A 15,972-nucleotide genomic window follows, 5' to 3' on the forward strand; every position below is an offset into this window, starting at 1 on the left:
GACTTTCCGAATGGACCACCTAAGACGCAGCCGCGGTCAACATTTAAATGAAATTATCTTCAAAAAGTAAATGTCATGAACCAATCTAACGTTTCAAATAAAGAACCGATGAGATTTTGCAAATTTTATGCGTTTTTTTTTTTAAAAAAAGTTATCAAGCTCTTAAAAAATCACCCGATACAAACATACACTCGGTTCCAACAGCTCAGATGTATTTGATGAGGTAACTATGCCGTTGCTGTTCTTTCGCCACAATTTGTCTGTTACCTTCCAGTAGATAAAAGTCATTTGGCAAACTTTCCAACAACGTTGCCAGTTGCCACAAGTGAAAGTTTATAGTTTCATACACACTCGCACGCAATTTACGGAGAGCAAAGAGAAAAAATTTTAAAATAATATGACGCACACGTTTAAATATACCGTTTAGCATTGCAAAAGTATGTGTCTTCAGCATTTTCTTCGTTAACAATACAGTTTTTTTCAGTCACAAATATAAACGCTAGTTAATGCAGTAAACTCGCAAACGTGCAGCGAATAAGCGGAATCTTGAGTATTTTTCTTCCAAAATTTATTCAACATGATTGGTGTACGCTTTACAAATGGTTTTAGTTATGCACGAGTATTGTAAACCGTTAAGAGCGAACGTTAGTTATGCGACCTAATGAGTTTGGTGACTTCAAGGTCAAATCTACAGCTGAACCATCGATCGAACCGCCAAATCCAAGCGGCAACCACAAATTTCAAATTTAACGACGATCCATTAGTTTCCTTTATAGCTCACTCTTTCTATTACTACTAACTTTTTGCATGCACTTAGTTGATTATCTGGTCTGGTCTTTTACGAGGCGTTTATTTCTTGCTTCCTCAAGCGAGTGAATGACTAACAATTTGCCTAACGAAAGCGCAAATCATGTAATAAATATGGAAAACAATGACGAAACATTGGAATACGCGTCAATGGGCACCGTAAACCACCGAAGCTGGTGTCAGTGCCTCTCTTTTACTGCATCAGTGTCGAAGAATTTCGTGTTGGTCAAAACGGATATGGCACACACAAGTTTCTCTTGCTGCTTTCTTCTTTCTGCTTGCACAGTCGAAGCGCATATTCGGCGGCTATTTTTGAACTTCTAGCAAACACGCAAAACCTAAAGGCCACATTCTTTTATGGTTTGAAAGTTGCAAAATGAAAGCTAAAAGTAACTTTCGCAATTCACTCAAGTTAAAACGTTGCATTACAAAATTTAATATAAATAGAGCGGCGCTTGAGGGCAAACAGGCGCAGTCGGAAGTGACGGTCATTATTTAACAGTTAAAAAGTTCAGAAATGTCCGTGGGTGGAACTTTGAATACGGTTAAATGCAAAATGTTTGCAGTGCAACCTTCATTAAACGCGACGCCTGGCAAATTCCAAGGGATTTCAATTTAGTTGTGGTTGATAGCTACAGGAGGCGTTAACGCTACGACAACCATCATTATCTTAACATAGTTATACTCGTCGAAGACACTTTGTTGAAAAATGAAACTCCAATGTGGTGCTGAAAGCTTTCGAACAACAAAGTAGAAATTAAAATGACGTTGATTTTTCTGAGTGCATCACTACACTGAAGAGCAATATTTGCGGCAAGTATTGTCTTTACATAAGACACAATCGCATAGACATCGCATCATCCCTACAATGTCTACTTAAGTTGCGAATATTATACTTTAATATTGGTAGTCGAAAAAGTCTTTTCGTATTTTGTCAATAGATGTCGTTGCATTGTGTCATACCATATAGGGTTGGAAAGCTGAAATTTTAAACTTCATTTAATCAAAAAACATATTAAATTCTGGGAAGTTCATACAGCTGTTCAAAAATGAGTGAAAGTAATGAAGAAATTCGCTATATTTTGAAATTTTTGTATAAAAAAGGGAAGAATGTCACAATGAAATGGAACCAATTCTGAAGCGAATGGTAACAGGAGACGTCTGTGGATCAAATACGATAATAATATGCGAAAAACATCATGGTCCAAGCGTGGTGAAGCTCAACAAATGGTCGCAAAGCCAGGATTGACGCCTCGAAAGCTTATGCTGAGTGTTTAGTGGGATTGGAAAGGAATCATCCACTATGAGCTGCTCCAGCCTGGTCGAACGATTAACGATTTTACTGTCAACAATTGAAGCAAGCAATCGAAAAAAATGGCCAGAACTGATCAACAGAAAGAGCTTCTTCTTCCATCAGGACATTAAAGTTCATTATAAATAAAAAAAAATAAGTTGAAGTTTGATTAGAAATACAAAAAGACTTTTTCGACTACCCAATATAATTCAGCTTTACAGTTGCCTTTAAGTGTTGTATTATGGAAAATGGCATTTGGGCGACCTCTTAACTTCACTATCTTTAATTACGAACAACCTTTAGTTTTTGTAAGCTCGTAAACATGTTGTACATACAAATGTCCTTATGGTTTCGACTGTAAATTTTTGAGAGTTTGTGCGGCAGTGTGCTTAGTCATTTTCCTACAGTTTATACGTTGAACATAAAAGGTGTGCCTCATCTTGTATGGGCATAGCCTGACACATAAACACTCGCAATGGGACCAACCGCACTAAACGACAAACATAAATATTTTTTATTTCATGAAACGCCTAACTTTTGCACAATTTCGTGTTACTTTCGTTACTTTATCTTTCTGGAATACAACCTGACATTAAAATAAAGTGAAATTACGCCATTTCATTGGACAGTTGGCGAATTATGATCCCACTAGTATTTTTGACTGGCGGAAAGAACCGTTTGAGTAGTTTTACCACAACGCGCAATGCCGAGTAAGAGCCCAGTGTTTCAAAATGGGGTTAACTTGAAGATAATCAATGGGAAAGTGTGGTCCATAAACTACCTTTTAATGTGTTATATTCACGAAATAATTGATATTTGAATTCGAGGAGCAAAATTAATATAAATTACTTTATGTATTTGCTACAGTTTATAGAAGTAGGTTATGTTAGGCTGGTCTTTAGTAATAACTGGTCCTTAGCAGTAACAATGGAAGCTTTATCAATCTATGCTTGTTTTGTTGAAAATTTATTTATTTTTAAAATAAAACCTTCGATCTTCATACTAAAAATTGCAATTAAAATTTTGATTACTGCTTAGAGTTGGGTGGCTTAAATTTACGTATACAAAAGTTTGAAATTTTAACACAAAACAACAAAGTGAACTTGCGTGCATACCACACTTAATTGATGGCCGTGTGTCCCGGTGGCATTAGCGATGTGTCGATGTGTGAACACGCGAATTCCGTCGCTGAGCAACTTGGTTATTTCAATTTAATTTATTGTAACAAAAAATCTTGAGAAAAAAATCGGAAGCGATTGCGTGAAGTTGTCGAGAAATTATTGCGTGTGCAAAAACAGAGTATATGCAGGAATGTTTGACACCTTCTCACGCCCTAATTTCCTGCGCTCATTTAATGTCCCGCACCTGTTTAATTTTAACTAAATTTATTTCGCTATCGTTAGGATATAATCGCCGTAGGTAAGCCTAGGTCAAAAAAGTTCTCTATATTCCCGGGAATTTCCAAACGCTACACGCTGGCCAATCACAATTAAATATGTCCCCAACTCAGCCCTATCTACTACATCGTTCACTTTCACTTAGTACATAGATTTACAGGTTTTTGTGTTTCTAGTCTGCAGGCGACTAGAAATAAAAGTTGAATAAACAGAACTTCAGTACAACAAAAAATCCGACAGACGTGCGAGAAAACTTTGCTGGCTGCTGCCATTGATTGACAATTTTGCGGTTTTTTGCTTGCTTCGTGTAGTACAGACACACTTTTTCACTTGTGTGCTTGCCGCCACAAACAATGTATTTATGTAGTTTTGTTATCGGTTTAAGTATCGCATTTCGCTGCCTGCACTTGGGAACTGGTGCGCTTGGCGCCTATTTGCAACTGGCGGGGACAAAAAATACGCACACGTCAGGACACTATGTAAGGCTTAGCTAAGGATTTGATTGATTGCTCAACCACGTCTGATTGGTTGCTCGGTCAATTTGTCGACTCGTCCGGTGCTCACTGCAACTACACACACCTTACAAAGCAAAGGATTGGTTCATGGTTGCTGACAACACTTATATTTGTGGCGATTTGCATTGGCAACAACGGGAGCATGTAAGCCTTTGTATACATACCACAATAACACACAACTAGGAATGTATACTACAAAGCAATCGAGCATATTTTCAGGCGTGCACAGGTTATATCACTCGTACGCCCGGAATGACCTCGTTGTAAACACGGAAATGTGTAAATTGTGGCAAATTGCAATTAATTTCCCATTAAAGGGCGTCGGGTCAAATAAAACCCGATGACCGGTAGCACGTAAAGAAGAATTTTGAAGCTTTTAGTTAACTGTTAACTGAGCTGCATTCATACATTTATGAAAAACGATGAACTGCTTACTAGTTAAATACATGGAATTAATAGAAAATTAAGTTTTCCGTTAACTACTTTTAGACACAAAGCGGTGAAGAAAAACAGGTCAATCAGCTAATCATACAAAATAAGAGCATAGCAATTATGTATACTAAGGAATAGCTTGTTGTTTAAGGAGTGCAGTAGAAAAGTAGCACCCGGAAATATTGAAGCAAAATACACTCGAAAAATTAATGCGAAAAAGTTTAAAAAAATTCAAATTTTCCTTACTGATGAAGAATTAATAAATTCAATTCCATAAATATTTCTTGCCATGTGACTGATTGTTTGTTTTCATATTTCTGCGTGTGCAATTTGCATTCTCAATTCCAATAAAAGTTCAATATTCCTGCTTTTGTGCTTTTGCAACGCAGACACACAAACTAAAACAATTCACAAATAAATGGACGTGGTTAAAGACAAAGGGGCCTGAACTAGAGTAAATCGATCAAAGTTAAGCGCTGAAATGAAGTAAGAAAACAATAGCGGAAAGTTGTAAGAAAGCGAGAAAATCGACAAATCAGTGGAAGTAAGCTGTCGCCAAATTAAAATCGATTACCGCCGCGCATGACGAACCACCCTCGCACATAAATTTTGAAGCTGACCGCTTATGATATAGGAGTCACTGCATTACATTTGTTGTTGAGAATGTCGAACAGTTTCTGTACACTTTTTGTTATAATTTGATGGCAGAACCATAAAATGCAGCATGCCTTTTACATGCAATTCTCAATTTCGTATTTAGTTTAGCTATAAACACATTTCGTTCGTGAACAATGCAGCCAATACACAGTCCGTTGACACAAATTCGAGACCAATTGTTGTAAGTTGGAAAGTTTATTGTATTGAAATCAGGAAAACAGACCAACAAAGAAATAAAAATGTACAATTTATGATAGAGTATCTTTGCTGAGTTTTTATCGGCTTAAAAACGAGAATTTCAAATGAAAATGCATAATTTTGAAAAAGACTTCGGTAGGAACTCTTAAAACTTTCTCCGATAAATACACGAGGATAATACGCCAGTTGGAGAGGAAACTAGGAAACACATAGAGGGTAGGCGCTTGTGCCGGTAAGCAATGCTATGCAATTAAAATTAGTTTAAATTAAACGCGAACTTCGCCAATGTTAAGGTGAAACACATTCGGCTAAATAACTCTAAATCAAAAACGTTCACTTTGGTTGCACCGAAGCTCTTATACCTTTCAAAAATAAGGATTCCTTACAAGTACTGGATTTCAACCAGTCAGTTCGTAAGGCCTTAGACAATAACCCATGCCAAATTTCGTGAAGATATCTCGACAAATGAAAACGCTTTTACAAGAACTTATTTCCGCTCGCCTTATAAATTGAGGAAGCTATAAGCTATAGTTATCCGATATCGGTTCCGACAAATGAGCAGCTTTTTTTTGGAGAAAAGGACGTGTGCAATGTGTTCGATGTCTCAAAAACTAATATGCGTATGTACAGACAGACGGACGGACGGAAGTTTTTTAGGGATCATAAAAATTTGTTTATCGGTTTTTGAGATTTGCGAATGAAGTTCAATACGTAGGTGCATTTTGATATTCCCTTGAATAGGTAAAAGTTGTTCAAAATGATTCGTAGAACATTTCTCGCATACTACTGTGAGCAAAAAATAGTAAGACTTTTTAATTTAAATTTCACGAGAAAACCCATTCGTCGAAATATTTTTTCTAGGTTCGTACGACTGTCAGTAGCATCTGCGCCAAACATCATTACTGTTTACATCAAGTGTATTAGGCGATTTTTACGATGAGTGAAATTATGCAACAAAGAAGTTCCATTAAACTTTGCGTGCGGAGTCGAATTTCTGATGGCGTACATTCAGAATGTTGGAAAAAGCTTCGGTGATAATTGTTTACATTAAGAATTTTAAAATTATGATCAAAGTCTTACTATTTTTTGTCTTGGCGATTTTATGGAAAAAATTCGACACGCTCTATAATATATATATGTATGTACATACATATGTAAAACCTTTTGTACTCACTTTTTCGTCACTTTGCTCATGTCATAAATTCGGTGGTTGTCCGTTTTCATAAACTGCTCGGCGCTGCATGCATTTTTTCTCTTTTTGGATTTTGCATTGAAATATACGTATTTTTTGTTGTTGCTGTAGAGTAAGGGGTGTTGATGCTGATGGAACGTTATGCTGTCAGCCACTTTGCAACACACTTAACAGCCAATCGCTGACGCAAAATATTGCCTCATACGAAGTCCCACGCACACACACCCTTCTGACGTCGACAAGTGGTCTTGTACTAGTTCATATGTACCATAATATGGCGGAAATTGTTCTTGCTTACTCCCAGCCACTTGTAACTGTTGTAGTAGTTGCTTTTGGTTTATTTTCGTCATTGTGTGTGGAATTGCACTGTCACTGTTAACGTTGCTGATAGTTTCTTGGCAGCAATTTTCGTTTACTGTTTCTTGAGCAAAACAATTTTTTTCTTTTCTTTCTGCATTCCGGCATTTTTTGTTGCTTGATAGGATAGTTTGTGGGTGTCGGCGAAGGTTATCGGATGAAGGAGCTGACTTGAATTTATGGTCTTTTCACTTGGCAGTGATTAGGTGGCGAGATAAAGTCTCGCATTACAAATTCTTGTCTATAAAGCGGAAGAATTCAGTTGCAATTTCAGTTCGCTCGCCTCACAGCAACAAGACGGATGAGACAGATTAGCTGCTTGCTTTTTGGTTGAAGTACTGAAATGAAAAATATTAAAAAATATCATATTAATAAAGTAAAGTAAACGTTTTGCACACAGCTAAGTAGTAAAATATTTACTTTTATCATTATGTATATCTCTTATACATAAATGGATATGTTCCCTTTGAAAATCAAAATGAATTTTTATACTAATATTACCCCTCATCTACTCTTTACAGACGCAGCGAGTTTTTAGGATGCATGTCATTTCCACTACACACATTGCTGCAGCAACCTGTTAATGGATTCTATAAACTGCAATCGCAGGCATGTCTGAATAGACCACAGTCGCCAATATTATTGCAGTATCCGGCCGGAGTTGCACACCCAGCGCAGGTCCACAGCCAGGCTCATCAAACCCCTAGCCCAACGTCACGGAATAACCAGATTCCTAATAGCAACGATAAATTCATTCACTTAAATCCCCACTCGCAGCCCCAGACAGCTGTGCCAGAGACAAGTGTCGCCAACGGTATACGCACAATGACATCAACGCTGACAAGACAGAAAAGCGAAGAGGATGTCATGAGCATCGACAGCATGGCTCAGGCGACAGCTGGCAACAATATCGAGCATCCAATGACACTGAGCCGGAAGGCTTTGCATCAGCGTGATGCCGATGAGAATCTGTTTTTACGTTTCCTCGAGTTGGACCCACCCACAGATACAGCTGCGCCTACAAATGCCACCAGTGCCACACCATCCGCTTCTGGCGGACGTCGTCTGTCCGCTACTAGTAAATCCGTCGGTCGTACACCATTCACTATGACTAAAAAACTGACGCGTACCGCTGAGCGTGGCTTCGGATTTTCCATTGTGTGGACACATCCGCCGCGTGTCGAAAAGATTGAACCAGGGCTCTCAGCTGATCGGGCCGGCATACAGCCGGGCGACTATGTGATCTTTGTAGACAAACAAAATGTAGTAACCATGCCAGAAGCGGATGTGCTCAACTTAATACGTTCACAAGGTTCTACGCTGACGCTAGAGGTTTTTAGACGAACCGGACCCGCCGGAGGTGTAGGACTCGGCTCTATGCCACCTGCGCTCAGTGTTAGCAGCCGCGGCCATCCACCTGCACCGGTAATGAATGGAAAAGCCACACCAAATACGCGTTTAGCTAGTACCGCAAGCGATGAGCAGCAGTCAGTTACTGGTGGTCCAACGCTTTCATCACGCCGTGTCGGCGTGCCGACTGCGGCACCAACAATAACTGCAGGACCATCAGCAACATTTGCTGTCACGAACGTACGTCCGTCCACAGCCTGTTCCGGCGGCACTACCTCGTCCATTGAGGCGGCGAAGCGGCGACTGCACCTACCGCAGGTTACGTTCAGCAAGGAGGTAGGAAAAGGTGTCATTGTATAAGCCTGTCTTCGGGCATGCTTTGGAAGGGTTAAGAAAAAGACTAGTGCCAAAATATTGTGAACGAATTTATATGTTTAAGTTTGGGGTCGAATAAGTTTTTGCCGTTTTCACTTAATAATTTTACTCATTAGTGATTATTTATTTGTATGTTTTGTTTTTATAATATTTAATTTGAAAATATGTGTAAAAGCACAAAGTTGCCTCAACTGACGCTCCCAACCGAGTGAAAATGTCAGCGCTTTAGAAGAGTTAAGCCATTTACATTTAAGTTATATTTTTAGATATTAAAACTTGAGCACTCTATAGTCAAATGAGACAAAAAAAAACCAAGTGAATGTTTTTAAGCGGTATACCTCGTAACACAAAATCACGTACCATTTGAATTTTTTAAGTTTTCATTTGTAATCATTATTTTACTCCATACGTTAGCACCAACCAATTGGTAATCACCAAATCTTATAGGATACATATATTTAATTAGATTTTTGTAACCCCAATTTGAAGTTAATTTTAATCAGTCTGTGCTGTTACTTCGCATTTTTTTGCACGCATTGCTGATTCTTATTAGAATTAACTTAACTTTGCGTTTTTGTTTATGTTTATGTTTATTAATCCCATTCGTTGTAAATTTTATGCTGCTATGTTGACAATAAATGCTTATTAAAAATTCATTAAAATATGTTTATTTTCGAAAAAATGTTTTTAGTTTCCCAGATTTAGCTTTGCACATTTCCGTGGTGTAGAAGTCATAGCTTTGCATCATTTCGTTTTTAAAAAGACTAAGCTGTATATATAAACTTTTTTCCCGTCACAGTCTATAGGGCCGATTACAGATAACCGTCGCCGTTTACTGTTGCAACTGATCAGCCGCGAACAGAACTTTATCGCAGCGCTGCACTTCGGCATGCAGCGTTTCGTTCAGCCGTTGCAAGACCGCAAAGATCTCATATCGCCAAATGATCATCGGACACTCTTTCAGAACATTGACGAGCTGTTGCGCATCTCCGAGGATATACTGGAACAACTGTGCAATGATGATCAGGAACCACAAATGAACTTTGCCTCCCGTGTGTATCTTTCCAAAACCACCGCTATTTGTGCGGCCTATAAAAAGTATTGCAATGGCATCAAGCGAGCTGACTGTGTGCTAGTACGTTTGCTTATCGCATAATTTCTTTACATTTTAATATAATATTAACATTTTCCCAGGTGAACAAGTCGCGACAAATGGGCTCGGAGTTCGTTGCCTTCATTACAGAACCACAAGTGCCGCGAAAACGCCCAGATCTTACGATGTTTATTCATAGACCCTTGCAGCATTTTCGTGAAATATTGAAGCTAATGCAACTGCTCGCTTCCAACTGTCACGTTGATACCGAGGAACATAAAAATTTCACTACTGTAATCGCTGAGCTTCAGGCTGCGTATCGCGAAATTACTGTGAGCAGTGGCTTAATGGAGCCGCTTGGCGAAGGCCGGCCTTTGCTCACGTTGCAAGATCTCGAGTCCCGCATGGTCTTCACTAAGTGCAAACCATTCACGCTGGCCGTACAAGGACGCCAATGGATATTTGGTGGCGATCTGTCACGCGTGGAAGGCCGCTCCGTGAAACCCTACTGGACCTTGCTCTTTAGTGATATCATCGTGTTTGCAAAGGTCAGCCGAGACCGCGTCTTATTCATAACCGAGGAGCCTATTCCAATTGCGAATATTGTAGATTCCTGTTTTCATATGCGTAAAAAAAGTTAGTCTGAATTCAACATCCAATCGAGAGCAATTATTAATAAATTTTCATTTGTACCGCAGCCACAGAGTTCCGTCTTACAGTCGATCCGAACGGGCGTTTGGCCGAGAGCCCAACCGGCTATTGTGCACCGGATCTTACTCGCACACCCAAGAAAAGTGCTCGTCGAAAGAGTCTTCTGCTGCGAGCGCCCTCTTTAGAGCTAAAAGCTGTCTGGCAGAACCTCTTACAACGTCAAATGTGGGTTATTTTTCAAAGTTGTTTGAAATTTCTACATTAATTATAATTATTTGCAGTTTTTTGGTAAATGCCGCCCTTGGATCGACGCCGCTCTCAAGTCCACTAGATTCTCCCGATGTGCTTAATACTCTAGTGCCACTTAGTGATATCGGAATTGCATCTGCATCCATTGGCTCGATCAAGCACTCATCCATGGACAGCATCAACGCAAAAAACAGTCAGCAACAGGTGCGTTTATTACGTCAGGGTGGCCATTTGGCAACCGGCGATTCCTATGAAAACTTACAACGTCTCGCCAGCACACTGGTCGCTTCGCGCTGCAGTACACGCATGACCCAAACCACGCGAACTGCTTCCTGTTCCTCCCAAACAGCATCGCCGGCGCGCCACACACTCACAGGTTGTCTTGGGGGTCACGGTGGTGGTATTGCTGGGCTTAGTGGTCTCACAGACAGTGCACCTTCGCTGCGCTCATTAACATTAACGCGACGCCATTTAGTTGCCCAGCAGCTGGATGCGCGACCTTTGGCAGCTGCTCGTGCATACAACTCAAGCGCAAATAACTCCAGTACTTGGCTCAGCTTAAGTGGCAGCAGCCTGAACACACAAACGTTATGTTCCGGAGAGCATTTGCCCACTTGCAAGTGTCTCACCGCTATCCCAGAGGCAGCATGTGAGCCCGCCGCTGCCGATACAAAACATGACATCGACACATTTTTCTTGCAACAACGTTGCGCTGACGGAGGTGAACGACTGCTTTTAATCGACGGACAAGGACGCTATTGTGTAACTACGACGGCCAAGAGTAATGCACGATCTCCTCGACGTAGCGATAGTGCATTGCACACCACTCAAGCGGCAATGTCAACGCCAGCTCGGAGTGTGCGTAGCGTTGTGACAAGCTCTGCAATTGCTACCACCAGTAGACCACCTAAGTTACTAGAGTTTTCGCTTAGCTCAGTGGGACGCTCCTTTATTGACGAAACCGATGTGGCGCGACCAAATGACTCGCAGAACCTCTCACTGACGACTCCCGATACACCCACACCGAATATATCGCCTTCCTCGCAGCCATGCCATTCAGATGCATTCTCTAATGATTTTGTTCCCACTCAAAATATAAAAACACAAGAACACGAAAAAGCCAACAAAGTTGATATTAACACTTGCTCAGATACTGATGTTAATGGGAAAGTAGATAAAGGAGAAGAGCGCAAAAAATCACATGTTGCCAAAGACATACCATTGGCGCAATTTGGTGGATCTTGGGATCTACTCGAGTTGGATATGAACCTTCAGGAAGTGAACATTGATCCTTCCTACGATACTGATGTGGAAGAATGCATATTTATGGGAGATGAACATGAGGTGGACGAAGATGATGAGATCGATGTGAGTGTTGTTGTGGACGATCCATTTGGAGTACTACCGACAAAACCGACGCCTCCAGACTCATTGGATCTGTGATTTGATTTTTGGTTAGAAGGTGCAGGTATTTACGATGAGGACGACGATCTGGACGGTGAGAACAATAGAGACGAGAATGACTTTGATTGTCACATAGAATACCAAGTATTAACTAACTGAAGACCATACAACGTAACAATTTGAGCCAAATGCAAACACATGCCGACTGACATTAGCGACAATGTATAAAACAACTTTTCAATTATACGCTCATTTCCTAGATATTTTATTGACATTGAAAACATTTACTATCCATTTCACAAAACTTAAATGGAGCCGCTTATTCCATGGAAACCTCACTACTTCCGCACACCCAAATTCATACTATAGCAAATACATGTATTGCCGTATACCACCGATCCCTCTCAAACACTAATCCGTCGTTTGCTTGCTCTCACTTGCACGCTCCTCAGCCACATTGACTTCGATGCTTCCGCAAAATAAAACCAGAAACATTTAGATATTAGAGTTGATATTGTTTTTGTTGTTTTGCCCTTAGCCCAGGCCAACTACACTTTGACAGATGTGTTGTTGTGGTCAACGCGTGCGCGTAGCGTTGTGCTGTGCGCGACCCCTTACCCCAAAATTATTCAAGTAAGCGAAGCCCAGCGGCTTGTTACCAAAGCTCAGCCGGTTGATTAAAGACAAAATGGATAAATAAGTGCCATACGCTTAGATAGGACATACATACACGAATTCAGTTGAAAAAATTACAACTCATCATTACGGTTGTTTAGTCTTAGAAGACGCAAATAGAGTAATTAAGTTTAAAGTAGATTTCAACAAAGTAGCTTAATTACGTATTGATTTATTTGTTGTTGTTGATATGTGTGTAAACAATAAACTAACCGTTGTACAATGATTTACGCAACATGCCACAAAGAAAGCGGTATGATAACTAGTTACGAGTTTTAGATTCATGTTCCGAAGAGTATGTTCATTACTTTGCTTATATAACGTTTAACCCAAAACACACTACTTATATATGGAACAATGGAAAATGGAAAATTGTTAATGGCTCAAGAATTGACGCGCACAAAGAGCGAACTAATTATTAGAAATCACCACTGGTGAGGTAGAAGTTATTGATGATATGGTAGTCGACTATTTTATTTAATTCCTTGTATTTGTGAGTAAGTAGTTCAGATATAATAACGGTTGTTACTACTAATTAAGGTTTTTGTAGCTCAAACTAAAATCGTAGAATTTTTATGTTCTATCAAATTCGAATTAAATAGCAAATAAGTTGTTAATATTAAAAACTTTATAAAGCTAGCTAATATGGCTAACTACAACAAAGATATTCCTGCCGAAACACTCATGTACATATATGTATATAGTGCTCTCAAGATCAAATTTTACCCGACAAACAGCTGGCAAAAGCTCGCACTAATTGACGTGTAATAATCCAGAAAAATCTATTTTATCGATGCGGTTTGCGCGCACAGTTTACATGGTCCGGTTTAATTTGATCTTGAGTGCATAAGTGCATCCCTTTTTTACAGCATAGCCGATTACCAGTAGTCCAGTGTTGGAGTTAGTAAACACTGCTCTAAACTTTATTTGCAAAATTCGTTTTTTATTCTATTTTGTTTATTTAAATTTAAAAATTATTTGTACGAGTATAAAAGGATATTCTGGTCTAGACGCCTAAATTTGAGGCAATTTTCAAACCAAGATAAAACAAGTAAGGAAGGGCTAAGTTCGGGTGTCACCGAACATTTTATACTCTCGCATGATAAAGTGATAATCAAGATTTCATTATCCGCCATTTACATATTTTTTTTATTTTGCTGTAAAATTAATCAGATTAGCAGTTCCTGAGATATGGTTTTTGGTCCATAAGTGGGCGACGCCACGCCCATTTTCAATTTAAAAAGAAAGCCTGGGTGCAGCTTCCTTCTGCCATTTCTTCCGTAAAATTTAATGTTTCTGACGTTTTTTTAACGCACTTTTAGTGATTTTCAACATAACCTTTGTATGGGAGGTGGGCGTGGTTATTATCTGATTTCTTCCATTTTTGAACTGTATATGGAAATGCCTGAAGGAAACGACTCTATAGAGTTTGGTTGACATAGCTATAGCAGTTTCTGAGATATGTACAACAAACTTAGTAGGGGGCGGGGCCACGGCCACTTTTCCAAAAAAATTTCGTCCAAATATGCCCCTTCCTAATGCGATCCTTTGTGCCAAATTTCACTTTAATGTCTTTATTTATGGCTTAGTTATGACACTTTATAGGTTTTCGGTTTTCGCCATTTGGTGGGCGTGGCAGTGGGCCGATTTTGCCCATCTTCGAACTTAACCTTCTTATGGAGCCAAGAAATACGTGTACCAAGTTTCATCATGATATCTCAGTTTTTACTCAAGTTACAGCTTGCACGGACGGACGGACAGACGGACGGACAGAGGGAGGGACAGACGGACGAACGGACGAACGGACAGACAGATCCGGATTTCAACTCTACTCGTCACCCTGATCAATTTGGTATATATAACCCTATATCTGACTCTTTTAGTTTAAGGACTTACAAACAACCGCTATGTGAACAAAACTATAATACTCTCTTTAGCAACTTTGTTGCGAGAGTACAAAAATTAAGAATATTTTTACTATTACCGGCTGGTGAAGTGGAGCGACATGATTTCAACTGTTGGAGGACTAAACCCAAAAATTCGTCACTAGCAAATAAGTTGCCATCGGATTGATCTTTGACTAAGAAAAAAATCATAAAATGGCGTCAACTTATAAAAAAAAGGTTTTTACGCCTTTTCTTGATCCTTTCGAACTTTTTAAAAATACTTGAAATTAAAATTTTCCAAAAGCGGAGGCAGAAGCGAAAAGAAGATGTATAATAAAGATGTGTATCAAATTTCAAAGGAATCGGTTAAGTACAATTCGGAATATCAAGTAAACAACCTCAAAAAAAGGCGTTTCGAGAAAAACGCGTTCAAAGTTTTACGTTAACAAACGTTAACGGTCTAGTTGCTACGACACTAAAACGCCAAAACCTTCGGAAATAATTTGAATTTCGAAAAATCCTTTTAGGAAGATATTTTCGAATACCTAAACTAAAGAATTATGAAACAAAAATTTAGGTTTTTTCAAATTTCTAGACTAGAAGACCACACGAGTCAGATTAGCTTAGTAAAAAACATTGAGTTCAGTTTAGTTGATCAACAATTTAGTTATTAGCACAAAAGTAGAATCAAAGCCTCGCTGGTAAGACGCTATAATTCTTATTGTAGCTTCAAAACTCTTAGATATTGAAATGCTATTTCATTTTACTATTTAAATTGGCGATTGTGTTATTTAAAAGTCAAAAATTTTACTTAACAATCATTAACTATTTTTACGCAAAAGCTTTCAGAGAAGTTATATCGGAAAGCCAACACAATTTGGCTAGATGAGTTAGCGCCCCCCCCCCTCAACACACGTTGAAAACTCCATAAACTCGTAGATTTTTCTCTAAACTATTATTGGTTGTAAGTAAATCTCATTTAATCTAATATTAAAATGCAATTATGAAAGTAAGTCAAATTCAAATCCACCACAAAAATGCTTCCAAATACTTCCTTTTGCAATCAGAATTATTCCATTTTAATAACAATGCTCAAATTTGAAATTTTAATAACAATGCTCAAATTTGTTTATAGTTAGTACAAATTTACAAAACATAATTAATATAAAATCGTTGTCCAAACAAAAAAAAGCAAAAAAAACACAAGAAACTGCAAACTAATAAAGAGTTACAAAATTATATACATACATACTTGGAGTGTATGTAAGCCTAAGTGGAAAAGTAAATATATGTGCTTTTTACAATCAATCCTTAACGAAACGAAATTATTTTACAGTTATTTAAATAATTACATACATCGACTTTTGAGAATTAAAAACTCGCTACACTCTAGTCGCTTGGCAAGTTTCAAATAATAATATAAAAATTAAAAATCGCTAT

The 15,972-nt window shown here is 38.7% G+C and overlaps 1 protein-coding gene across 7 annotated transcripts in view; it reads left to right on the plus strand.

The window, feature by feature from the left end:
* Window positions 1-15,972, plus strand: part of LOC126760265 (serine-rich adhesin for platelets-like) — a 38,818-nt gene that overhangs the window by 12,605 nt on the left and 10,241 nt on the right. For all 7 annotated transcript variants that reach the window (XM_050475761.1, XM_050475766.1, XM_050475765.1 and 4 more), the window contains exons 2-6: window positions 7,371-8,535; window positions 9,374-9,709; window positions 9,769-10,303; window positions 10,366-10,543; window positions 10,600-10,771. In XM_050475761.1, the coding sequence (XP_050331718.1) occupies window positions 7,393-8,535; window positions 9,374-9,709; window positions 9,769-10,303; window positions 10,366-10,543; window positions 10,600-10,771 (2,364 nt within the window). In that variant the 5' untranslated portion in view covers window positions 7,371-7,392. The remainder of the gene's footprint in view (window positions 1-7,370; window positions 8,536-9,373; window positions 9,710-9,768; window positions 10,304-10,365; window positions 10,544-10,599; window positions 10,772-15,972) is intronic.

Source organism: Bactrocera neohumeralis, chromosome 5, assembly GCF_024586455.1.
Source record: "Bactrocera neohumeralis isolate Rockhampton chromosome 5, APGP_CSIRO_Bneo_wtdbg2-racon-allhic-juicebox.fasta_v2, whole genome shotgun sequence".
Classification (NCBI taxonomy): Eukaryota; Metazoa; Arthropoda; class Insecta; order Diptera; family Tephritidae; genus Bactrocera; species Bactrocera neohumeralis.